A 26,621-nucleotide genomic window follows, 5' to 3' on the forward strand; every position below is an offset into this window, starting at 1 on the left:
GCCTAAGTAATTGGCTTGCTATAAATAGAAATAATTAATTTTAAAAGGTACATTATAAAAATATCCAAAGCTTTTAAAATATTGTTTTCACTGAGATTCACATGAAGCTTTGAGCATTCTGTTCTATTTTGCTGCATAAGATGCACCCTGGGTTGGATGGTTTTGTGTTCTGAGTCACCTTGTGCACTGCCTTCTACCAAAGCTTCTTGTTCAATCAATCCTAATGGTTTTGGGGAGAGTGCTCCATAAAAAGTTAATATTGATGTAGAGCATTTTCCTCTGTCCTTTTCTGATGACTTGTGGATGCAAGGTTAGCATGAAATAATTTTTCTTGATTTTAATAGAACAGTGGCAGTTTTATCCTATGAAGCTTCCTTCTGAAAATAGATTTTTGATGGTAGTCTCACACTTTTTTGGAACACTTTAACACTTTAACGCTTACTTTAACTTTGACAAAAATGCAAAGATCTTTATGGCCAACACCTTTTGCCCACGATGTTCTGCACACAGCTTTGCTTGTACAGTATTTTGCTAAGTTACGGTGTGCAAAAATGAGATTAGTACTTGTAGTGAACTTGTTGGGATGTTTCAAAAGCTTAGCATTCCAAGTTCTTAAATCTCACATGAAATGCATGCAAAAGCAAATAAAACCCAACCAAATATAATCCTACCTCTTTCCCCTGGGCACAAGAGGTGAGGGGGGCGAGGAGGGAACCAAGAACAAATGAACCTAGGAACTATTATCATCTAGTTAAGCACGGGCAGAAATTAGATTTTACAAAACGTCAAACCAAAATAAAGTAAAATAAACTCCCTGAAAAGCCAGACAGAGCTTACTTCTATCACCCACTGTAGATAGAAAATTAAGTGCCTACATTAAAAGTTTGTGCTCTCTTATTCAGGCATTCTGGACAGGAACGAATTCCTAACTTTGGAGCTGTGGGAGAATTTACCCCCTTCTTGCCTACACAGTGGTCTAAAACTCTTGCTACAGAAGTGGTTATAAAAGCTTGCTATACTTTGTATAAGCTTTTATTTTCTTTTCCTGTAGTGTTTGTTATGTTTGGAGTGTATAAAAACCTTTTAGACCCTCAGATACTATGGTCTACTGCTCAATGGATCAGGAAAGGGATCACTGTACCTGAACTATGTGGCTGGCAGCTAAGATAATTAATTTGCAACGGTGGCCTTAAAATTTGTCTTAAGAAAGCAAGCAGGGGTTTTGTGGCTAAAAATCATTCAATTTTCTATAAAGCCCTTAAACCTCCCTGTGTCGAGGTGCTTCCTCTGCTCACTGTGAGAGGAAATGATCCTAATTTCACATTTCTTACCACTTTACTGTTACTCCACCCATTGACAGTTTTTCCTTTCATCGCATGCACTACGCTCATTCACTGCCGGTGAAAGACTGCATTTATGGATGGTTTACATCCTGCTAATCTCTACGGCATTCACACAGTGTTACCTCCTGCCACAATACCCTGACTATACCTGTCACAAAGACAACACGTTCACTGCAGGGGAGCACAGTACAAGGTGGACAGAGGACAGACTTCAGCACCATTTTTAAACTATTAAGTATTTTACTCTCATTGTATGCAGTTACAACAATGCTTAAAGTTTCTGATCTGCAGCACAAACTCTCCCAACATTACTCTAGCATCACCTATGACTTCCCAATGAACAGTATGTACTCTGAGAATGTTACTGTCTCTGTCCTGAGAGTTGTGCGGACAATAATTAAAAATCAAAACCACATGAAAATTGCTCAACAGAACCTCCAGAGAATTGTGGTTGAACAAGAGCTGGGGATATGTGAACTAGAAAATCAGTTCTCACAGGACTGAGTTTTCTTCATGTCTTTTAAGCTTGTAAGTTTTCTGTGCAGTAACAGATGCACAAACAGGATGCAATTCTTGTACTCAAACTATCTGTGTATGAACAACTGGAATACATATATAGACTCAAAGGTTGTCTTCAATTTATTTAGTAACATAAGCAATCTTCCAAAACTGCATAAACTGAAGTTTCCTATTGCTTAAGAAGAAAGTTATGTAGAAAAGCCAGGAAGTAAGAACAGTACTTGGGGAAATGCAGGAAGCATAGAAATTATTAAGGGGAACACAAATTTCAGACAAACCAACAAACGAGCAGAGAGAAGCTATAAATGTCTGTACCAGTGAAGGGAGCCACCTTTCAGATAACTCACGTGCCGAATGACCGTGACTGGGTACATGTGGAAGAATTACACTTAATTTTTCAAGGCTTTTTACTGGAAAATTTCTTAGGCTCTATTATATGCACTGTTCCCTTTGTAATTATTACACTTACTTCTACCACTAATAACGTGCATAAATCTACTGTTTGTCATGTTCATAAACCACTTAATAAACCTCCTCTGAAGGAAGGAAATCACACTGCTTCAAAATTCACTAACTTGGAGAAAGAGGGGAAAAAGAAGCTATTCTTAGCATATACACATCACTCCTAGTCCTCTGACATATCAGCAGTGGTTCAACCAGAAGCGATGTGAGAGTAAATGCATATGGCACCTGCCTGGAAAGGTATTTGAATAAACATAGATGTGCCCTGACAGCTACTTGAAACATAAATACTTCCCAAGGTGAAATCCCAGTAGTGGCCAATCTGTCAATAGCCAGCATTACTGTATATCTAGAAAGGCATTCACCTACCACCAAAAAAGGGTGATATTTGGAATAGACTATATTAGGCACTCTGCACTAGTGATTCTGTACAACAGGATCCCAGACAAGGAGTGGACAAGGTTTACAGACTGCAATGAGAGTGGATGTTAATTTTCATATAAATATAACAGCCTTAGTCAGCATATGGTCGGAATGCCATGACTGTAAGTGGACAAGATACTGGTTTTACATCTCATCCAAAAGGCAAGCAATTGGTATTTCTGGAACTGCAAAAAACAACATGAGAAAGCAATGTAATATTTCAGGTTTTTAAAACACTACTTACTTCCTTCAGTATTTAATGCAAAAATTAGCTACCTATCATAACGTGTCAATGGAAACAAAATAGATGAAGTGCAGAGTGAAGTGCAAATCTATACCTAAAAAACTTTAATCATTCCTCACCTGATCTTCTTCTCCACCACCTTCTTCATCATATTTCAGAATGTTGTCCCTCACATCATCTTCGGGATCAATCAAGAGCTGCTTTGCCTGACGCTCTTTATCACGGCGTTTCATCCATACCACAAACATTAGAACTAAAACTACATTGCAAAAAGGGAAGACACAAAATCACATCTTTATTCTGAAGCACAGCCATGGAATATTGTACAAATTTAACACCAAGATTTAAAAAAAGAAAAAAGCCAAGAAAGTTGGCTTTGACTGCTCCGGATGAGGTTGAGTTTTTTGGGGTTATTTTTAAATAAAAAATTTCACAGAAGGCAGCTTAAGCAAGAGATGTTTAAACTCAGGCTACTATAGGCCATTTGATTTGGAAATCAATCATATATTCAAGATCATAAGCCACAAATCCATTCCGCATCTGCAAAATAAACTTGCCATGAGAAGAAGAAAGACCAAGCTTCATAAACCAGTGGATTCAGAAGGAAATCTCTCCAGTTGTGGCAAGAATTCTAAAAGATTACATTATTTACACTTTTTTCTGCTATGTCCCAAGAATATATAGCAATTTATATAGTTTAAGTAATTCTGCTGTTTCGACATCACCAAGCTTAGGCTATTTTGGCATATGGCTCAGCAGTCCATGAGAACAGACTACGTTGTTGCCTAAGTTTAGATTTATGTTTTTCTAAACAAGCAAGAGGACTCAAGGTTTATGAAAATGCAGCAGCATTCAGAGCTATATATTTTTAATCTTTAAACTCAACAATTTCAAGTTATATTGTTTGTTTACAAACTGAAGCTGTTAAAGAAAACTGAATGAGAAACAAAACAGAAGAAATGTGAGTAAATGAATTTCTCATACAATAGCCATGTTTCCAATTACAACCATCTTCATGGAAAGAAATTCCAATGTATCTAGAATGTCAATACATGAAGAATATCTTAAAGGATTTGATAGTTTCAATAAGGCTTTATTAATTCAATACCTAACATTTTAAGAGTATCTTGTATCAAGAAAATAATTGTACTGTGCATCTGTACAGCCATGGGCTTAGCTAGGCTCAAATACTTTTTTTTTTTTTTATTTTTTTTTTTTTAGTTACTCCTTTTCATCATTTTGTATGTTCTGGACTGGTGCACAGTATACTCTTAACAGGTTAATCCCTTACTTGTGTTCCACCACAATCAGAAATCAGTTAACCATGATGTGTAGAAGAGCTAGCATCTAATTTACTACACTGGACAGACACTTAGTCATGATGTTTAGTCATTTCCCTTACTGAATGCACTTGACACAAAAATAAAATACTAGCACAGCTTTATGTAGTACTTAAACAAACATACACATCTCTGTTCCTGCATGGCTGCCTGCTTGTTGGGTCTTATATGAAGGGGTGTGATGTATTACTTTCCAAAATCATCAAATAGCCTACTTGCATTAGTCTGAAGCACAACAGCAGTAACACCAGAGCCCTCCTTAAAGGCACTGATACCCGCTGTGGGTGGTGTCAAATCACACAGTACCAGCAGCACAAGAGAGACTAGATGTCTAGGGGTTAATCACATCTTCAACCTGGTCACTCACTGGCATAACATAACAAGTGCCCATGGGCATAGATGGAGAATCTCTTTCACAAATGCACTGTGGGGCTTGGCTGCCATGCAAGTGCTAGTTATGATCTGTCTCACAGACTCCTAATCCTTTACCATCAGAAAGCTTTCATACTTGTCCAAGACATTAAACTATGCAGCAACAATTCTTGGACTTGGGTCTTTAATCACTCCCCCATCTTTGTCAAGGTATGTGGGACTAAAACAAGATGGTACTTGCAAAACAAGAATAAAAGAGTTAGGATAAGAGATCTATCTACTCACTGAGCAAGATGATGATACAAAGTAGAATTGCAATGATGGCACCAGTGCCCAGACCTGCGCCAACAATCCGGTCAACATCAGTACAGTCTCCATTTATGTCACATTGGCAAACTTTCACTTTCAGCACAGAAGTGCTAGATGCATGTGGATTTCCAGAATCTGTAATTACTATGGGCACATCGTAGATACCAGCTTCCAGGAATCTGATCCTTAAAGAGAGCTGGGCATGATCACCTGTGTGTGAAAATAAGGCACTTGTTAAAAAGTAATGTACTGCTCATGTGGGATTAAAACAGTATTGGCAAAAATGGCTCATCTTTGAGCTCTGCATTAACTTATTGTTCAACGTGACACTCAGGATAACAGACTACTTTATTACTGTGAACACCTTTTCTCTCAAAGTTTCTTTTTCTTTGGGGAACTTACACTAAGGTACTTTCCTGTTCATATTAATCAAATTCATGTACGTTGCGAAATAACAACAAAGTAAAACACACAAATGCACATGCGATAGTTTCTTTAAAATTATTAAGATTTCTATAATGTTAGTTACCACTAATTCGAACAATGGTCCAATTCCTCTTAATACTAGCAGGTGTGTCAGGCAGCTCAAAGGCAAAAGGGCCTGCATTTGGATCTATGTCAGGGTCTACAGCAGTGATGTTAATAGCGTTAGGCTGTAGTGTTTCACAAGTTGTGGCTTCTTTCGGGTTCACTTGGGGGGCGTTATCATTGATGTCCAGCAGGTATATCTGCAGTGTGCCAGTTCCGCTCATTGGGGGAATTCCTTCAAGAAAAGAAAATGGTATTCAGTCTGCTTCCAACTGCAAAGTTACTTAAATGAAACTACACTAACATTTTTCAATTGCCATGTACAAATGTTCACATCAGCTTTGGGATTCTGTCTTTACCAAGCCAATCTAACACTGTCACTGCTTGTGCTAACACACAAATTCTTACGTAGTCTGTTCTGAGGAAAAAAATGCCCTACTCGGCAAAATTCAGCAAATAACTGCAGATGCATGGATCAGGGACCCAACCACTTTACTGACCAGACAGTCAGTTCATCTCCAGAGATGGCCCACATCAAATGCTTCAAAGAAAAGGTGCAAAATTGGCATAGTTTATCCTCTAGAGAAATTATTTTGTAACTTTGAAGAGTTACGATCACCCTTTACCAGAAGTGTGCTATTTAAATTCTTTTTAATACTGACTTTCAGCACACTACTTCTAGACATTCTTGCTATCCATATCGAATGTGTGATGCTTCCGTAAACCTTGCTAAAGTCACACTTTTATATGAACATGTGGCACTGAATTTCTCAGTATAATTAGCAATGGTTCTTATTCCGCCCCCACCCCCCCATAATCTTCCATTTAATATTTTTCTCCAGAACAGAGCCAAAAGGATAGAAATAGTTGATCTAGCTTTGTTATACTGTTTCAGTTTGCAAAATTTTACCATTTGTCTTCTCTCCAAGGTAAATAGCCCCAGTGTTTCAGTTTTCCTCTCTAATGCAAGAAAGTTCCTAACCGCACCTGTCCATCTTTCTGGTATCAGCTATGAACAGTACAGCACTCCAGCCAAAATCAAAGGACTCATTTCTGAGCAGAGATTGTTACCTGTCATTAACAAACTGACAATGAAAAGACACTTTTCCCTCTGTACTGCTGTAGTCTGAATGTGGAAAAATACCCCTCCCTTACCACATTACTCCTGATAAAGTCCACTCATGCTGTGCATTCAGTCAGTCTACTGCACTCCTGTGCAGGTTTTTTCAGTTTCTGTAAACTCAACTAATGTAACTAAGCCAGTGCCTTTCTCCAAACTCATAGAATTATTTTTCAGCCCATTTCCTGAATAGCTGGGAAATACACATAAGTTTGATACTAATACAGACTTCCAACTGGATCTATTCCAAGCACATTGCTCGGGTAAAATTGAATGCCATTCAACCACGCAGAAGAAAGCTTTTTGAAAAAATACACAATGTTGATACCTACCATTATCAGAAGCAAGAAACGTTGCATTATACATATTGTTTTGCACATATATTGACTCTCTGTCCAAAACAGCTGTAGTAGTTATTTGTCCATTAACAGGGTCAATTTTCAGCCAGTTTGCAGGATCTGAAAGTTTTGAGTACCTGTGTATTTGACCACAAGTTGTGTTATTTATCTGCCAACATAAATATTGACAACAAAGACAATGTAAGTATTTTAATTTGTATTCTGAACACATTTTTGGAATTTGAAGACAATATTTCACAGATTTCCAATTACTAAGCCTTATCACTAAAATTTTTGAAAATATGTATTAAAAACAGTCCTACATTAAGATTCTTGAAGTGCCCTGCCATGTAAGTTATCATGTAACTGGAGGAAATCATACAATTATCATAAACAATATAACATTCATACTCAGATTCAATTAAAGTATTCATTAAGGATCCCTCTTGCTTGTTATATACGTACAGAGCTGTTCATACTAACTCTTATCTTATCAGAGCGCTGAGAGCAGGAGAGAGTTAACAATGGATAAAGACCATTAGAGTAGCATTAACTCGCATTATTCTAACGCTTCCAATATCACTTAATTTTTTAGAGGCCCTGGTTTTACTGCATGCTTATCATCTTAATTTGAAAGAGGAGTGTCTTTCAAAACCATCCTTCTATCTGATAAATTTGCCCTTTGACATTAATCAAGTGCAAGCTATCTTAGGTCATTAAAAATGCATATATCCTTAAGTCCTCACGCTATCATGTCTGCGATGGCTCTGTCCAGACATGAGCAAAATATAGGCAACAACTAACCAAAATTAAGGGAAAATAAAATTGCAAGAACCTTGATTTTGGAAGGAAAGACAAGAAGCAAGTTCTGGAGTTTCCTCTACATGAGCTAAAAAAGCTGTTGGATAAGCTAGGAACCCGAGTCCTGGCCCAAGGCTAGTTGCTGTGCCTTAGCTTTGCAGTCAATGACCATGTTTTAAACAAGGTATGAGAAAGCATGCTTTAAGATTTCCATGTTTTCTTCTCTTAACTTTTCTCATAGTTTTAGACATTTGGCAAATTATGATCAAATTATGATCATAGCTATCAGTACAAGAGTTCACAGATGGACAACAGCAGCACTTTGCATTGCTGGAGGATAAATAAGAAGAAATCCCTTCAGATTTGGTCAACAATCTGATGTGGTTTTGCTGCTGTGTCAAAATTACCGGCTAATTTAAACTGCAAATGATCTTAGTTCACACAAGCACGTGTCTGCTCTGACTGAATTTGTTGGGATGCCATGTATACTTTAACACAGATGCATAACTTCATTCTACCTTGAAGGAGAGGGACTTGGCATTAGAAGATGAGCCAGTTTACAGATCTATGAATGCTGGTCGGGTCACCTTCTCTACAGCCAAAAATCTCTTTAGAGATGCACAAAAGCCACAGGAGGCATTGGTATAGCTGTGTGCTATGGTAAATGCAGTCATTTCATATGCAGTCTCTTCGCTCCCCTACCATTCTGTAACACGGATATTGCATTCCAACTGTTAAATAACTGCAAAATGTTTATATAGACCTTAGAGAGGTTTGCTGCATGTAACGATCTGGGTCCTGAGCAGTGAAAGTTGTCAACATGCTACCAGCAAGCAGCCCTTCTTCTTGACGTACAAGCTTAGGGTTTGGAACAAAATATGGGCTCTCATTCACATCTATGACCGTAATGGACACAGTTGCTGTTGACTGAGGAGGATGCTGAATTCCCTTAGCCAAAGGCACTTGATTTTCTGCAGCTACAGTAAGTACAAACATCCTGTTGGTCTCGAAGTCAATAGGCTGGGAAAAACAAAGAGCAGGAAGTGTTAACATTTACTCACAATAGCAATGGACACACACTAACATTTTTACTTTAAAGCACATTTTTAAATGTTACTTGTACTGCTCTTCTCAAAAATGAGCAGAGAGCCTGAAGAGAACCAATATATGTAACACCTCAACATGAGACTGGGTTGGGGTTTTGCTTAGCAGCAGCAGCAGTTTTTAAGTCAGAACAGCTAGAAACCTGGTCATTCTTGGATTTAACTTACTCTGGTACTGCATTAGAGGTAACTGAGGAAACAAGTAGTTTCATCAGAAAATGATGTAGAAACTCCCAGCTCTGTGCCAGGCACTCATGTGAGCAGATGTGCCTCCTGTGGAGCTCCTCTCCTGGGGAGAGAAACCTGCCTCTCTGTTATGAGGACAAAGGCTTCCTTCAAACAAGATCATGACCATACCTAGCCCCACAGATCAGAGATTCCCATGCCATTAATGTTTCAATAGAAAGACTCTTTGTAATCCCAGCTAATCCTACTTCTGATATACCTACAGCTCCCATCTTCACAGTCGAGACAACCTTCAGTTTGGGGACTTCCTCACTGACCCAGAAGCCCAACTTAAGGAGTAAAACCAGTTTGAGGCTAGAGTTCCTCTGTCGTGCTGCACAGGGGTGGGCCATTCCCTGAGACCTGATTCACCTTAGTACTATGCACTGTACTACTCACACTGATTCTAGACTTGAAGGAACCCTGTACCTTACAGGGGCAGTTGGCACATGACAGTGTGAAGTCAGTGACAAAAGACAATCCAATCTTCATTACAGGTTGACAGATCAACTCATTGCACTGCCAATAAAAAATGTTCCAACTCTTCCCATGTCTGGGTGCTTAAAGGAGCGCTACAAAGCACAGACACCCACATAATTCTTGCTAGAGGAATGCAATATAACAATTGGTTCCTCTGGGGAAGTGCAGTTATAAAACAGAGACAGTTCTTAAAAAAAAAAAACCAAACCCTAGTGTGAATTACCACTATAGCTGTACAAAAATTGTATCTTTTTCTCACCTAGATACTGAGAAGATTAAAAAAAAAAAAAGAGGAGAAGAACGAAGAGGGGAAAAAAAAAGAAGCGAATGTTTTAATTTCTAAATGGGAACATTGGCATCTCACACTTGACTTCGTAAGTGGATCAGCCAAAACCAGAACAGGCCAACTCAGAGATGAGACACTTATCAGAGGGCCATGAGGAAAGGTGGCTACTGCCTGGAAGGTTTAATTATAGAACCACATTGTTGTTATCACTTGAAATAAGTCACCCCTCAACACAGAGCTATGTTGGCTAGAGAATGAAGACAGACAGGTTATTCCATAAAAGGTATTTAAATGAGGTTTTAAAAATAGCCAGTCTTTAAAAGCCTCTTGTAGAAGTAGCCTCCCACCTATCACTTTTTCCTCTCTGATTGTGCCTTGACTGCCTATATCTGTTCCTTAATGGGAACATGTTGACATAAAAACCACAGACAACAAGCATGACTACTAATAGATGCCAGGAGGTAGGAAGCTGTTCCTTTACACTAGCAACAAATACTAAACAAATGCTTTTTCACAGACAAATTCCTATCTTTTGGCAAATAAAGCTTCAAAATCTGTCACTTTCAACAACCTAGACTAATTTTTAAAACTGATCAGTTGGAATACTACTGACTGCATAAGCAAGGAAACGCTCCAAGAGATGATGCCTAACTTCCACAAGACAGACGGTGCCCATCCATTTTACTTTCCAGGCTTGTGCTGGCCTCAGGAGTTCACATTTTTCCCCCCTCAATGTTCTCTGACTTATTCCATCTCTTACCTTCACAACAGTCACCAGCCCATCGTTGCTATTGGGATCAGTCAGGATGGTAAATCGACCTGTTGGGTCTCCTCCGGTCATTCGGTACATCGCATTCCACGCAGGCGTGTGGGGCTGATCTTTATCTGTTACCGTCAGATTTGCTACGATCACATCCACCCTGTTTTCGGGTACTTCCCCGTAGAACTGCAAAAAATCAAGAAAACATTTTACCTCAGTTGCAGAAGCACAAAAGAGCCATGCCATACTGAACATTCATCAACATTAGGGAGTGCATCTCTCTTCACTGGAGCTCTGACAATTTATCTAACAAAGTTTACCTGAGGCCACCCAGAAAACTGATGGTTTGATTCCCTTGTCAGCTTTTGCCTTTTGGCCTAAGCAGAATACCGTATCTAAGGGATACATTCTGCACATATTTCAATTCTGCCTGCCGGTACACTATTTAATAAGTCATAAATATTTACTGTCTGTGAATATAATGAGAAAAGTGGGGAATGGTTATAAACATGCACATCTTTCAGTTACTCCTACCCTGTACTTACAGTCATGGCAGTGAACTCTGGAGGATTGTCATTGACATCTGTCACAGTGATGACAGCAGTTGCTGTGTTTGAAAGACCATATGTTGGGTTTCCTTCCATGTCCGTAGCTTGAATTATTAATGTATATTGTTGTACTTTCTAAAACACAAAATGACATCAACGTAAGTTTTAGACAAAACTAACATTACCATAGGACAGCAGGTGTTCCCAAAATTGCACTTCGCTAAGCAACGGAGCCTATCACACTGTTTATTCTAGTTAGCATCACCTGAAATGACAGAAGCAAAGTTTGTGCCACAGGAATACAGCACCAGGATGCATCTAGCTATACTGAACTACTGCTTGATATTCTTCAAATATCAGAGACAAGGACAGACTGTCTGCTTCCTACTCTTAAAAATCAAACCCACTTTATACAGTTAATGCTATTATCACAGATTTAACAACGCTTTTCAAACGGGGAAAAAAACCAGAGTGCAGTTTATACTAAAACAGGGTAAGTCCTCAAAAGCATTTAAGAGAACTGAGCCAAGGTAGGTTTGTTGGCCAAACAGCCACAACTGCCAAGGTTTTGTTTCAGCCAAGCCCAAGTATAAAACTGCTATTCCAACTTCTTCCAATCACCATGGAAACCGAAGATGTCAAGACTAACAGAGATGAGTAAGGGCAGTGGGAGAAAGGGGGAGGGAACAACCACACGGGCTATTTCCATAAATGTTAAGCACCCCTGACGCAAACGGCCGCCGCCACCACCACCTCGCCCCCGCCTGCCCCACTGCCATCACTAATGGCCCTCCCCGCCAGGCTGGAGCCAGGCCAGGGCTCCCTCAGGCACAAGAAATGCCCAGCGGAGACCTGACCTCCAACTGGTTAGCTGTTTAAAACAAAGTCGACAAGGTTGTATTAAAAATATAAAATTAGAAAGATGGGGTTTCTGTGTGTAGAGTTGCTGAGAAGTTGACTTTAACTCGTTGAAGGTTTCTACCGTGAAATGCAAACACTGTGCGTGCTTTTTTCATTTACCAGTTCAGTTTCCTAGCTCAGAGAGCGCAAGGTGTTATCATTCAGTTCTTTCCAAAAGAAAACACACAAACATAAGGAGTTGCTATTACTCTGAAATATCACTTTCATGAATGGTTTACTAACACTGGCAAAAACCTTCTGGCAAAATAAAAATACTTCAAGAAAAGCATATTTTTCTCCCACTTGGTACCTTATTTTCTCCCACTACTTAAAGACTGGGGTATATGACAGATTACTTTTCATGGAAGCAGTTTATAAAAGGGACTATGGATATCAATACAAAAAACAAGCAAGGACAATTCCACTGATAATATCTAACTTTCGTTCCAATTTTGGTCAGACACTGAGACAGACATTAGAGATTTAACTGTTATGCATACTTCCAAGCAGCAAATATGAGCCACTGAATAAAAGAAGTTTTTAAAATAAGCTGTATGAATCTTTGTGTCCCACTGAAGATAATTTATGCTCATGTCCTCTTTCACAAAGGAAGCCTTACAACACACCCCAAATGTGTATTACTATATATGCATCCCACAGTTCTTTAAAAAAGCAAGACTAATACTATTTATATAGAAATGCAGTATATGTGTTTAATAATGCATAAATATGTATACGAATTCTGGCTTGGAAAATATACTTGCAAAGTGACCTTCAGAAGGCTTAAATAAACATCCTAAAGGTTTCCTTCATGACATCAACAAGAGAAGCAGTCACAAGGGAATCGAAGAAATACTTTCACCACTTTCATCCAGGAAAAAAAAATATACTTTACTTATTGTGAAGCAGTAAAATCTAGAGCAGTATTGAAGCAAGCCTTGCAGCCAGATGATTTTACGTTATTGAAACAGCAGGTGCTTCTGATTCAGCTGGGTCTTAACACATTGATCCCAAGAAGCAAATTTCATTAAGGGAACTCCATTATTATTACACAGAGACTCAACTTCCATACAATCTTCTTATTTAATTCCAGCAGAAGCAGCACACTAGAAACTTCCCCCACAAAGTGCCCCAAAAGACACGTATATGTGGTTTTGTTTGTTTGTTTTTCCCCCTTCCCAGCACTCACAGACAGAAGATCAACTGGTGGGAATGAAATTTCAGAAATCAACAAGCATACAACTTTCCAAGCATGGGGAAATTGGGGGAGGTAGCTCTCCTCTTTTTACTGCGGGTTGAGAAGCAGCCAGGAATAAGCAGTGGAGCACGTGTCAGCAGCCCACATGGAGACTTTGCAGTAACACATCCGAAAACGAACTGGCAGCTTCAGGAAAGAATGCAGACCTCATCAGGTCACATCTTTCCACTTCAACATAGGCCAAATAAAAGAGCACTTCACTGAATTAACCTCACGTGAGGCAGGAATGTCAGCATGTAAATTTTAAGTACCCTGCCTGACTTCTTTGCCACCTCCAGCAGTAAGGCAGATGTTTTAATGCTGACATGAATTCCACAGCAACAGCAGAAGAAATAAGAACAGCTGGATCTCATGAAACAGCATCTTTTGGGATAGCAAGTGAAAGATTTCTTCTGCCTTTAGCCAAGTCCCCTTACCTAAGCAACTCTCCTCCTGTGCATGTTAGCACAGATAACGCATTGTGCATGTTAACCTAAAATACTAGCAGATGAGGAATGCCAGAGGAACAATTTTTTTTTTTTTTTTTGAATGCCTACAACATAAATACCTACTCCTATAAATAAAGGGTCACATAATTTAAGAATTTAAAATTGTGTCTAGTATTTTATGAGCCTAATTAAAGCTTTACAAAAACAGTCAAGTCTTAGAGAAAAGGGCAGAATGGCAGAAGTGGGTAGCCCAGCTGAGGTTTGTGGACAACAAGGAACCTTGTGCAACAAGGCACTCCGCAGCCCACTGGCAGAAGACCTGCTCAATTCAGATCTGGCTTTCTAGACTCCTGGTCATTTTAATTTAACTGACTTCCACAAAATGACTGAGGAAATGAAGGAAGCAAAGCAGTGGCTTGGGAAGGAAACCATTTTATCTCATCTTAGTCTAATTTAATATTTTAATGATTTAACATTAATATTCAGTATGTGCAAGAAATGTTTATAAATACTCATTTGGGTATCAGTACAGTGATCCATCAGGAAAACTGATGGTAAATGACAAGGCTTCTCCAACTGTTAATGCGAGGGTCTAAGCTCCACAGACAGCTGGTTTCTTCCAAGTTAAATCACTCCGGTACAGCTAGTCACTAAGTAATAAAACTCAGAGTTATCACTGTGTCCTTCTGAAAGTTCACCTGTCAAAGATGACCTGGGGATTTTAAAAACAAGGGCAAAAGCTGCCCAGCATTCTTTTAATTTAATACGGCAATACTGTAAAGTTCAGGGTTTTCCTTTCCTCAAATCCATCCTCTTCAAAACTAACTTAAATAGAATGAATGTTAATAAAACTTTAAAAATTAATTGCAATATCTAACAGTCTGTTTAGCTTTTCAAATCTAATTGCCCCTTTCAAACTGAAATGCATCAGAATATTAATAACCAACCCAGAGCATCAGAAACTATTTTTGTTCTCCATTTTAAGTAAGTATAAGCAAACAGCTAAGAGCTGAACAGCAAATCCAGTTTAAAAAAACCTTCAGATTTGATGAGCTAAAATGAGGTTAGTAAAACAGAAGTTGAAACAAGATGTGTTGAAAAAAGATTTGTTTGGATTTTATAGTTTGTTTATAAAATTATGCTTATCTCTTGCGAAGTTTTCAAGTAGTTCAAAAGCACCGTTAGTCCATGTGACAGATCTGGAGTTGGGAGGGAAATATTTTTATTCCCATCTCACAGATGGCTGAACCAGAGGCAGTGGATCTGGCACCCTCCTTCTCCAGTGATGGGCACAGTGAAGAACTGTCTAGACAGAACGGGACTTGCCTAGCATGTAGCAGGGAATTACTGACAACGAGAGATTTTTTTTTTTTTTAAGGTTTTTGAATGTGTGTCTAGGCCTTGAGACAAGCCTCTATCTATGCAGCTTCCAATACTGACTGGTTATTTCTTAGAAATGTGCTTTTCAAATTTTAAAATCTGTAATATTTTTCTTGGTTTATTTTAATAAGCAAAATTCTGATCAGGGAATTAGTGCAAATTTAGCAACACAGCATCAAGAAGATTTCAAATATTTACCACCTCTCTGAAGAGCAAGGAAGAGGACAGAGGGAGGACAGAAGCTCTCCTGGAGCTTCCAAAATAAATGAAACACATAGCCAATTCCATTTTCCATCTACTCTTTGCCTATGGAGCTCAGCAAAAGGAAAGGGCTGGAGCTGAGGAACACCTCCCATCTCAGCACACAGGCCGAGCACTTGAGCTCCTCGTCTGCATGCATTGTTCTGCTTTAGTGTGTACTTGTTCTGTAAAAGCAAACAGGCTTTTGAGACAAGATCCCTTCCATGACCCCATGGAACCAAGAGTGACTACACGTACAGAACATGTGGGTCCAGTTTTCATCCCCATGCTAACTTCCTCTTTTCCAGGGAGAAAGTTCAGACCAGGGAGGGAGAAGTAGTTATAAGTTACTAGCAAAAAACGTGCTTCTTCACAATATTAAGTACAACAGGCCTATGGGATTAAGACCTGCCGTACCTCTCTGTCAAGCCCAGCTGCTACGGTGATAATGTCTCCAGTCTCGTTGTTGATTGTAAACATGTTTGGAGACGGGCTGCTCGGGGCCTGTGACAAGATTCTATATCTCAGCATCCCATTCTGTGCATTGGGATCATCAGCATCGATGGCAGTAACAGTCATCACGTAGGTTCCTAGCAGCAGGATAAATAATTGATGTTATATAAACAGTTTACTCAGATTACACAAGATTACTTACAAGCAATGCTCAAAGCATGTATTTCTTTTGGTAAACTCTGCACATTCCTTCTCTTACTTAAAACAAACTGGTTAAACCCAAGACTCACCAACAGAGTAATTAAAATACATAAGGAGATAAAAATACTTTGTGTTTATAAAATATCAGATCTGCTTATAACTGAAGCAGCTCCATAAACAATGAAATCCTACAATTCTGCCATGAATAATATTTCTGTAACAACAGAGCTTCTCACGTTTAGATAAAAACATTATTAATTGGGCCAAAGGAAATATACTTAATGTTCAGAATTGGTGCATATACTGATAGTGACTGAAAATCAATGTAAATAATACTCTTTCAAAGGTCTTTGAGACGCATCTCAAATGCCAAGTCAACACTGCAAAGTGAGAAAATACATTTCTTGTGCTAACCTTTCTAAAAAATTCATTTTGCACTACTGACAAATTAAGAAAGTGGTTTCAGCCATAGTGTAAACTTTAGTCTGAGCTGATTAGAATTTTAATGAGATATGCATAACATTTAGGGTTTTCTTGAGAATTCAAATGAAACTGATTTCAAATCCCAGCATTTCCTCCGAGATTCAGAACTAGAAATGGATCTGCTGATATTTCAGAAGTCTCTTATACTCTGACCTGTCAACTAAATGAACATCAATGGCTATCGTGAACTTAACTGTAAGAACTGTGACATTATAAACAAAATTTTGAAAAACAAGAACGTAAAAGTCATATTCTTAAAGGCTTCTCTGATTTAGTTTATGTAGATAATACTTTCTTCTTTTGGAAATTAATCCTAGCATGCTAAAAAGTGAATGAAAAGTAAGGTAAAATAATAAGTATCTGAGATTTTGCTCATCACACTAAAGACACCTTTGAAAGTATTACAAGGTCTGAAGGCACCCCCTTCATCACCTTCAAAATGATATTACATACATTTTTCCCCTGCCCTGCTTTGAAAGCCCATGTATTACCTGGCTTTGATCCTTCAGGGACTGTCCCATTCCAAACCTGATGTAAGAATTCAGGTCTATTGTCATTCATATCAATAACATTAATAACAATGTCAATAGGATTCTCCACCTGGTTTCCATTTACATCTACTGCGTGCGCTCTCAGCTGCAAAAATCATTAAAAGTATTAGAATTTGCACAACATACAGGCACAAATAGATACAACAATGGTGACTGGAAGTTTCAGGCCAGACATTTTTAGCTCAACGTATTTTGTTATCTGCCAGTGCTCCCTCATATCAACCTTTTAAGTTTTCAGGTTGTTCATGGAACTGCTGTTCAGACTTCTAAACTATTCTAAGTTCTTGGCTTATTTCTTTGATTTGCTGAAAATTATTTTGAATCATGTAATCTTGATTAATACCAATGCCTACTGTCACACATAATTGTGTTTTTAATAATGACCATTAGAAAAAAGACTCTAAAAATATGCAGATTTATATTAAATGACTAACAACTTATTAATGATCCGTAGGGAATGAACACTGGCATCACTTTTAAAAATTCTTTACTGATATTATGTATATTGAATAGACATGAATGCTTAGAAAAAGCATATAGAATACATTTGTGTTACCTGGAACACCAAGGTAGGGTTTGTGATAAATCACTGTCAGTAAACACACTGAAATTCCAGGCTAAAATTAAGCTAAAGTTTATGGACTGAGTTTCAATGATACTGAAACACTTAAATTTAATGCCCTGATTGTCAAAAAGGGCTGAGTAACTACCTTTGACAGTCAGGTTTACCTAAATCATCTTAAATTGGACAGCCAAAAAAAAAAAAAAAAAAAAAAAAAAAAGAACAGAACACTGTACTTTCTGAAAATGTAAACCTATGTATCCAGACCAGAGCCTGGCACCTGCTAGGCAAAAGAGCAACTTTCTCCTATAGCAGTCCTGCTGAAGCCCTATATATATATATATACACACACACACACATATCTTCTGGCTACAAACCTACTAGAAGGGAGCAAGAGGGCATTAGTAACTCAACACTCTGGAAATTACTCATAAAAATGTAAATTCCTAAGTCTGTAAATCTTGAATTGCCAATGCCAAATTCTCAGTAAAAACCTTACGGGTGCCGGAGCTGCTGTTCTCTTGTGACAGCCATTCCCCCCGCCTCCCCCCAAAATGCCTCCTGCTGAGTCCTCTGTTCTGGAGCAGCACTAGAAGGGCTTCCTGGAATGCAAGGCAAGGAGTGTTTTAATCCACGACATGCTGGAAGCTCTCTCTCTAGGAGCTGAGCGACTTCTGTAACAATTTCAGCATGGTCTCACAAAAGCAGAGACAACTTTAGGTCACAGCCTGGTCTCCCCCTTCCTTCAAACCTTCCTTTTCCACTAATACTGGAATCTGTGGTCTACTTTGTCCATTTCTTTAGAGCAAAGAATATCATTTTCATAAGCTGACAGACCTAATTTACAATTCCATTAAAATGCTCAGATTTGCCCCTGAAAATGAAAATTGGTAGGTTATTCTTCCCATCAATTTCTCAAATCACAGCTGCTGCAATTCTAATAGCAGTCACGTCCTAATTTAAGTTGCTGAATTAAAAGTAAACTTTTGGAAAATATACAGTACAGTGGAGACTGTAATTAATGGCCTGTATTTGAAATATAAGCTACAGTATCCATATTTCAATCTTTTACAATTACTTTATCTAAATACACTTAATCACTGTTTACATATGTTAATGTATTTAAGGTGCTTAAACATAGTAAGAGTTAGCCTTAGTAAGTACAATAAATAAAAATCTCCTACAAACTCTTCAAATCATATCTCATAGAAAACTAAATGCTGGCTGCTCAAGTCATGTTTGAAGCAGATGTTAATCTTCAATTTGATAATCTGATTTATGGTAAATTAAACTCTTACATGAAAAGAAGCAATCTGCTCCCGGTCTAAAGGCTTTGTCACAGACAGCTGTCCTGAGATGGGGTTGATGATGAAGATGCCTGTTGGAGGTTGGTCAGCTCCTGGGCCAGTCACACTGTACCGCAGCGAGAGGCTTTTATCACGATCGGACCTAATCTACATGTCAAAAAAGATAATGTTTACATTAGACACAGACAACCAGTGGATGGGACTGCTGCCGAGACAAGGAGCAGCTCTTTTTTCTTTTTTTTCCATCTTTAAGCTAAACTTGTAAAAATAATTATTCTGGAAACAGGATAAAGTAAGTATAAAGCTTGAAGTTTTCAATTGCACTCTTTGTTTGTCAGAAAGCTGGTCAATGAATTTTCAGGAAGATAAAAATATCCCTGTTTATTTCTCCTAATAGGATGAATTGTATTAAAACAAAACAAGTAAGTATTCTTACCTTAAACAGATATGTTTAGATCCTAGAGAAAACATACACTATCATAAAACTACGCAAGAAATAAAGTCTGTTTTGTTTCCTTCCCTGCTCCTATATCTTCCCAGACCAAAGCTACAGACCGTCTTCTGCTACTGGCAGTAGCCCTTTAGAAACACACCATTTTTGTTTGAAGACTGAACTTTGGTCTCATCTTCCGAGGAAAAAATTAAAGGGCAGTGCATCTGGGAGGAGCAGGTGAATCACCAGCAAGCACATCAACAGAACAGAGCAAAACCATATCCCATCAACTTGGGCTAATGCTCTACCAAGTTCCAACAAATTAACTGTAACCAACCAGTACCACGGTTGAAAGCCCTCTCCTGTGCTGGGCTCCTGGCAATGGCCACGTCTGTGCTGCAGAGTCCTGTGGAGCAGCTGGTGTCCTCACCTCATCAGATCCCAGTTCCTTCTGCCTCCTGGTGTAATCCTCCTCCCGCTCACCCCCACACCCTTCCCTAGGTGGAAAACTCCAGTGCAGGAGACTGGAAAACTCCGGAACCAGCAGAGATCCTCCTTCACCACTTAAGGAAATCATCACAGCACTTACCACCCAACCCAAGGTCACCTTCCACCAGTACAGCAGCATAGGGACAGCTTAAAAAAACCCTAGTAAATGCAGCCCAGCCCGCTATGCAGAGGTAGCAACAGAAACCAGCCCAAAAGACTGATAAACGTTTGGACAATGAACAAGACATCATTTACACAAAATCTCTTCAAGAGCTCTCCAAGGGACACTGAAACCACATTTCTATTAACTTCCTTACCCTAACTAATTCCTGAGGAAAAGGTCCTCTGGAATTTTCTGGTAGGTTGATTGGAGGAATAACCCAGTCTCTCTTCTGCCTCTTCAGAGGGCTGCTGTGCTTGTATTGTTGCCATGGAAATATGATGTCTTCAATTTTCTTTTGGTCCTTGCCCAGGTACAAGATAAAATTAAGCACGTTAGAAGGAGAATTACTTGTAGACGTTATAAAATAACTCAGATACAATTACGTAATTGACCGAAAGGCTGTCTTTCCTCTGTGTTCACAGAACTGTTTTATTTGCATTCACAGTGCAATATGAAAATAACCAATATTATTTACAACTGCACTGCAAAATTTTAAGAACTCCCTTTTTCCTTATTCAATGTGGAGGAGAAATGGGATTATAAACCATTATAGCATGGCACTACTGTGTAAACTATTCTGCACTTTCTGAAAAGTAGTTAATATTTTGCAGAATTTAATAGTATACTTTTATGTATTTCTCATTAGCTAGAACTTCAGTTCAGGTAATGTGCTACTGTACATTAAATTTAGATCTGGGTGTGCTAAAATATAATTTGAGTTCCAAGAGAAGTTTAATACATACTGGTAAGGAATGTCTCAAATATTTATGACCCTATTAAATCCCATAGAATTAATGCTGTAATTATTTTAAACCTATGTCAGCCATGATGGATGCAGTAGATGACCCACTTTACACATTGGGCATTAATCTCTGCTGGGTGTCAACATTCCCTTCCTATTCCCTTCTATATCCGCAGTCATTTCATCCTTTGGATGCCAGCACACACATAGCCATGCTAGCTTGCTTAAGGGTGGAGATAGGGCAACAAAAACGTTTTCCAAATCTTTTAAAAGAAAAACTTTTTTTTTTTTTTAAATCTAATCAAATATGCCACAGAGTAAAACCAGATGCCCAACTGATGGCCAGATTCCACTACTTTACATTCCGCTGATGGTAAGGATGCCTGAGCTGGATCTTTGGAAAGAACAGGGCATGCCCTGGCATATCTAAGCATCTGCTCTTTTACTAGACTTTTACAGACAAAATGACAATATTTCCTGTGTTAAAAACATGCCTTAGCAGATTTAGAACAACCATCAAGTAAGCAAACAAAAAACTGAAGATTACACAGCTTTGGTCTCCAGTGTGTTCTCAGGAAAAATGTCTTGCATAACCACACTGTCTATTTTGACATTATGCTTGAATTTTTAATGTGTACCTATTACAGGTATGTTAATCTATGAATAAATTTTGTTCTTTATTTGTAAACTAAGCACTCTATAAGAGAAGGTAAGAAACAGCAGGCAGCATGCAATGTAACAGAAAAAGGTAGTAGACCTAATACTGTTTTCCTAAAGTAAATGCATTGTTATTTGTATATTGCTAAGTCTGATTTTTGTTATAGTACATGGTTCATCCTATGGCAACTTCCAGCAGAGGGAGACTATCTTCCTTACGAAGTAGTGCTGGAATCATGAATAATTTACAATCTCCAATTTGATTATGAAGGGACCAGACATATCCAATATTCCCTGCCAGAAATGCTTTCCTACTACTGCTGTAAATCTACAGCTCCCATCCAATAAACATGACTGATGCATTCTAGCACAGATTTGTTTATATTGTGGTTATATTTAACCGCTTGAATAAATACTGTAATAGTTTCAAGCAACTTGAAATAAAGAAATGACCATGTCCAACTTAAATTCAGGTATAAATCTCAAACTATACAAACAAAAAGCTCAAACATAAATGAATCCTATACACTTAAACAGGCATGTCTTTCCATGCCTTAGCAAAGCTACAGAATAACAGACTACAGAAAAGTTCTTTCTAAAGCTCCAGCCTTGCATGCACTAGGTGTCCATTAATAAACTGCCTCATGGAGAGCTGCATGACAGACAGAATCAAATCCCTATTTTTAGGCCTGTTTGTGGAGATACATTTATACAGGCTGCATTAGTTGTTGTTTTACCTTTTCTGAAGCCCCTGTGAAGGCTGGTTCAGGGGTTAGCTTCACTCTCATTTGCCATTCTTCCTGGGTTTCCTTGTCTTGAGCAGACACGACAAACTCTGTGGGCTCTGCTGAAAGTTGAAAGCTTCGCTCTGCATAGACCACACCATCTTCACCTACTCTGAAATCTTCTGGCTCACTGCTTCCAAAGTGTATTTTTTTGTTTCCATCACAGCTTCGAAACCTCACTGTAAAACAGACACAAAATGAAGAACAAAAAATGAAAAAGCAGCCCACTTGAACTCAATGTGACATAAAATGCATTAAGAACAAATACTCAAAGGCAGAAAGACTTAACTTGTTGCTACTATTATCACATGCAATTATGCGTTAAGACTTGTACTTTAGGGGTCAGCCCACATAATGGTGATATCCTTCTGTGGACTGCTAGGCAGAGATTTTAACCCTAGATAGACCACCTCCCTCCCAAAGACCCGCCCCCCCAGCAAGAAAACCATTTCGCCCCACGTCCTACGCTACATTGCAGTTGGTTTCCAGTGGAACGGCTACAGGGATTTGCACCTCAAGCCTCCCAAAGATCCAGTCAAGTCAATTCATTAAAAAACCTCAACAAATTTAATTATGCTGCAACCATAATCACAAACACAACTGTGCTTCCAATGCCTTCTCTGCCAATGGGGGTAAGGCAGAAACCCAGAAGTCCATTCAGAGATTAACTTCCGTGCCCAGCTCAGCCGGTGATTCACCTGTATCATCTCAGGTAGGTCACTTATGAGCTCTGGGCCTGAGTTTCCTCATCCCTCATCTACAAGATGGAGGCAGCAGTAAATACTTACCTCATGGAGAAAATTAGAGTTCACTTTTTCTTTTATTTAAAGCTATTTCATGTACCACACATATCCATTCATCTACTTAGAAGCTACCCATTCCTGTTTAATTCCTCCCTCCTTCCTTCTGTCTCGTCTGAAAGATGCACATTGGAACAAGAAGTCAGTAAAACCGATTGTATAGATAACAATGTGAAGTGCACAAAACAGAACTGATAACAGGTTGCTGCTTTCTTTACCCGATTGCTTTCACTACCACTTATCTTCTGGGTTACTGCAAATAATAGCGGGTAAAAAATGAAAGTGTGCTTTTATAACCAATGATCGTTCTTTAATGTTTCCAAAGGATTATGAAGTATTTTGATTGTATGGGCAATAGAAGTGCAAAACATCATTATGAAGGTTGTGCTGAAATGCACATAGTGAAGATGAAGACGAAATGAGGCTTTATGCCTCATTTCAGTTATTGGACTTTTTATATTGTGCTAAACCATGCACAAACTACTTAGCTTCAAAACCTAAAGGTCCCTCTCAAGAAAAATCACTGCTAAATATCATGTATCATATGCTTTCTTCTGTAATGCACTGTTTCCAGGAAGGTACTGAGAAGAATTGTACCTTTTTGTATTTGAACTTCCAAGGACTGAGCTGATGTTCAGATGACATAAAAAATTTGTTTCCTTCCTGCACCCTTTCAGTTATCCAGAATCCCCCACTTGCCCTCTCCTGACAGAAAAGACTGTACTTTAAAAGGGTCCATCATGTACAAAAATGAGACAAAGCACAGCACTCCTCTAAATAACTGAGGAAACGTCAACCTTCTTAATACTGATCTTGCTGGGCTGGACAGGCATACTGCTCTTTCCAGATGGCTTGCAGAGTTGGAAGGTCTCCCTCTGTGAAATGCCAGCCTCACCTCAGGGAGAAGAGCATGCCGTGTCCGCAAAGCCCGGAAGAACCAGTCTGCCTGGGTAAAAGGCTGAAGCCACACCACCAGGGCTCCTCCGGTGGTCCTCCTTGTAGATGTTGCCTCAGGTCTTCCTCATTAGCAGTGAGAGTACTTGACTGAAATGCTGATAAATACTCAGCCTCTCACGTAAGTTTTTATATATATTACTCTCTAGGCAATCCCTATTGCTCCTCAAGTCCATCCTACCTGCTCCATAAAGTACAACTGACTTCCTTTACTATGGATCTACAGACTACAGGTCTGCAAGATTTCACAGTGACAGAACCTCTGGTTTGCTGTTCACATGGGAGGAGAAAATTAACAGGCAGAATGTCCAGCTCCCAGATGTTGACCATCCCATTGATCTCCCACTCTTTTCAACAGTAAGCCTTGCAGCTTCAGTCAGCTTACCACGACAGTATGCTGAAATGCAACAGCCAACCGAGAAAAAGCACGATTCTAAGCCAAGGATATAAAACTACCAGTTGAAACAACTATACCAGTACACAGAAATCATTACCACAGTCCTAATTCTGTAATTCTGATTATCCAACCTTCAGAGCTAGATATTCTGTATTGTTTAGCTCAAAAATAAAGAGGTGTCCAAGAAGAGCTTACTCAAAAGTCACTACACCTAATGATTTAAGAACTTAATGACTGGACTACCAAACAGTGCTGCTCGTACTTCGGTTTGGAGGCACGGACCGCCCATACCCCAGGCATGGAGAAAGCTGGGCCTCCTCCAAGTGTCATGTCTGTTCACAAACAAAACTCTCAGCTAGAAACAGTTCACATTAAGAGACTAAGGAAAAAAACCAGCCTGCAATATAACCGATAGCTCTGTGCCTCTGCTGACCTCTCATCTGAGCCACAGTTGCTCTCAAAATCTGCTCTTCAAAAGAGTGTCTTGACCGAAAGGACAAAGAGCGAGCCAGATTCACCTCCGGCTCTTCCCAGACTTACTTCTGAAAAGCAGGGAGTGGGAAAGGGAATGAATATTAGTCTACACTTTGATCATTACTGTTTTTCAAAAAGGTGAAATTTAAAATGAGTATTACAGTCATTATGGTCCGAAAGATGAAGATATCACAATATTTTATAAAAAAATATTTCCCAACTATTGCCCAGTAACATATTCATTTTTTTATATATTCAATGATAAAGAAGAGGATTTCTTTCCCCCCATCTTCTTACATATAGACTCCAGTAGCCAAAAAAAACAAGAAAAAACCACACTGCTAGCCACTTCATTGATATTCCTCCTCCAGGCAACTGTGTATTACAAAATTCAATGAAAATCCCTTTCCTTTGACAGTATCCTGGTAAAAATGTATAAAATTGTCAATGCATTGTAAGAATTATTCTCCCTTTGCAAGGAGCACACATTAGCAAATTATACTCAAGTATAACCATCTACAATTAAATTCCCTTGACAGAGTACAGGTTGTGCAGTAGCTACTCTCCCCCCAGTTGCATGGTTATCAGTCTTGTAAATTTGATTTAGATCACTTTGCTTCATTTTTCAGTGTTCAACTGGTATGAACAAAGAGTGATTTCCAACTGTAGGTTTCGGGGTGAAGATTTTTGAAAAAATGCTACAGGGAATTTTTTTCACTGTTTATACCAACCATGTTCTTTCTAACAACCACACAAAAGGGAGGCATGCTTTCCAAAAGTCACTTTATGTTGACAGATCAATCATATGGATTCTTTTCATTTTAAAAAAGATTAACTAGATATACTATGCAGCATCTTAGTCACTTTATATGCAGTAGAAAGAGTAATCAAGTATCTGATTTTACTGCTTTTTAATAACACTCTCTGCATAAATGATCAGATATATCTCACAATCTGTAAAAACGACTCATAGATTTTTAAGTATTTCTCTTTTGAGTATCTTGCACATCTTCTGAAATGTATCTGCTTTTTAAAAGTATATTATTTGAAAGCACTAGGAAGTATTCAATCATAATCTGAAATAGAACTAAATTCTCTATAAAGAGAATAGCCTTGGTCAGTAATATGCAGCATGGGAGTAAATGCAATTAGTTCACATGCTCAAAATAAGGCCATGCAAAAATATTTACAGAAACAGGGTCTTTAAAACAGAAGAAAAATTATATTTAGTATTAGTATATGATTATTATTAAACATTAGACCCTAAGACAAAAGACCATTAGTATCCTAATTTGGGAGTCTTTTCTTGTCCCAAAAGCAAGACAAGTATAATCTATTAAAAAGGAATAAAAGAGGACCTGTGTGACTACAACATTCTAAAATGAAAATCTACAGCTCTGTGGTAGAGCAAGCTTTCAAGTTAACACTCTTGCATGGGAGTAATTACAACATATGCATACATGTGTAGTGTACAAAATGTTAAGAAATAAACATGCAAATTCATTTAAAGTGCACTAGAGAGCTACACCACTCATACTCAGGTCTAACGAGATGAATGATTCATAGTGTCTATAAAATACATGTGTACCTCATGTACCTTACTAGTAATCTTCAATTAACTAGAACCATTTCTCAGACAATAAAAACCCTTTTTCAGCTACTCATGTTGGTTTGCACTATTTGACAACCTGCTTCTACTCTTTTTGTCTTAGGCAAATAACATCAGAATTACTTGACCCCAAGGACTGAGCACAGAATGATAT

General features: G+C 38.5%; 1 protein-coding gene across 2 annotated transcripts in view; it reads right to left on the reverse strand.

Annotated features, from left to right (window-relative positions):
* Positions 1-26,621, reverse strand: part of CDH2 (cadherin 2) — a 117,835-nt gene that overhangs the window by 17,082 nt on the left and 74,132 nt on the right. For both annotated transcript variants that reach the window (XM_052787707.1, XM_052787706.1), the window contains exons 3-14: positions 22,186-22,412; positions 20,204-20,350; positions 18,956-19,111; positions 17,036-17,180; positions 15,825-15,997; positions 11,199-11,336; positions 10,654-10,839; positions 8,563-8,819; positions 6,993-7,135; positions 5,542-5,775; positions 4,989-5,222; positions 3,111-3,250 (exon numbers count right to left, since the gene is read on the reverse strand). In XM_052787707.1, the coding sequence (XP_052643667.1) occupies positions 3,111-3,250; positions 4,989-5,222; positions 5,542-5,775; positions 6,993-7,135; positions 8,563-8,819; positions 10,654-10,839; positions 11,199-11,336; positions 15,825-15,997; positions 17,036-17,180; positions 18,956-19,111; positions 20,204-20,350; positions 22,186-22,412 (2,180 nt within the window). The remainder of the gene's footprint in view (positions 1-3,110; positions 3,251-4,988; positions 5,223-5,541; positions 5,776-6,992; positions 7,136-8,562; positions 8,820-10,653; positions 10,840-11,198; positions 11,337-15,824; positions 15,998-17,035; positions 17,181-18,955; positions 19,112-20,203; positions 20,351-22,185; positions 22,413-26,621) is intronic.

Source organism: Harpia harpyja, chromosome 5 (assembly GCF_026419915.1).
Source record: "Harpia harpyja isolate bHarHar1 chromosome 5, bHarHar1 primary haplotype, whole genome shotgun sequence".
Taxonomy (NCBI): Eukaryota; Metazoa; Chordata; class Aves; order Accipitriformes; family Accipitridae; genus Harpia; species Harpia harpyja.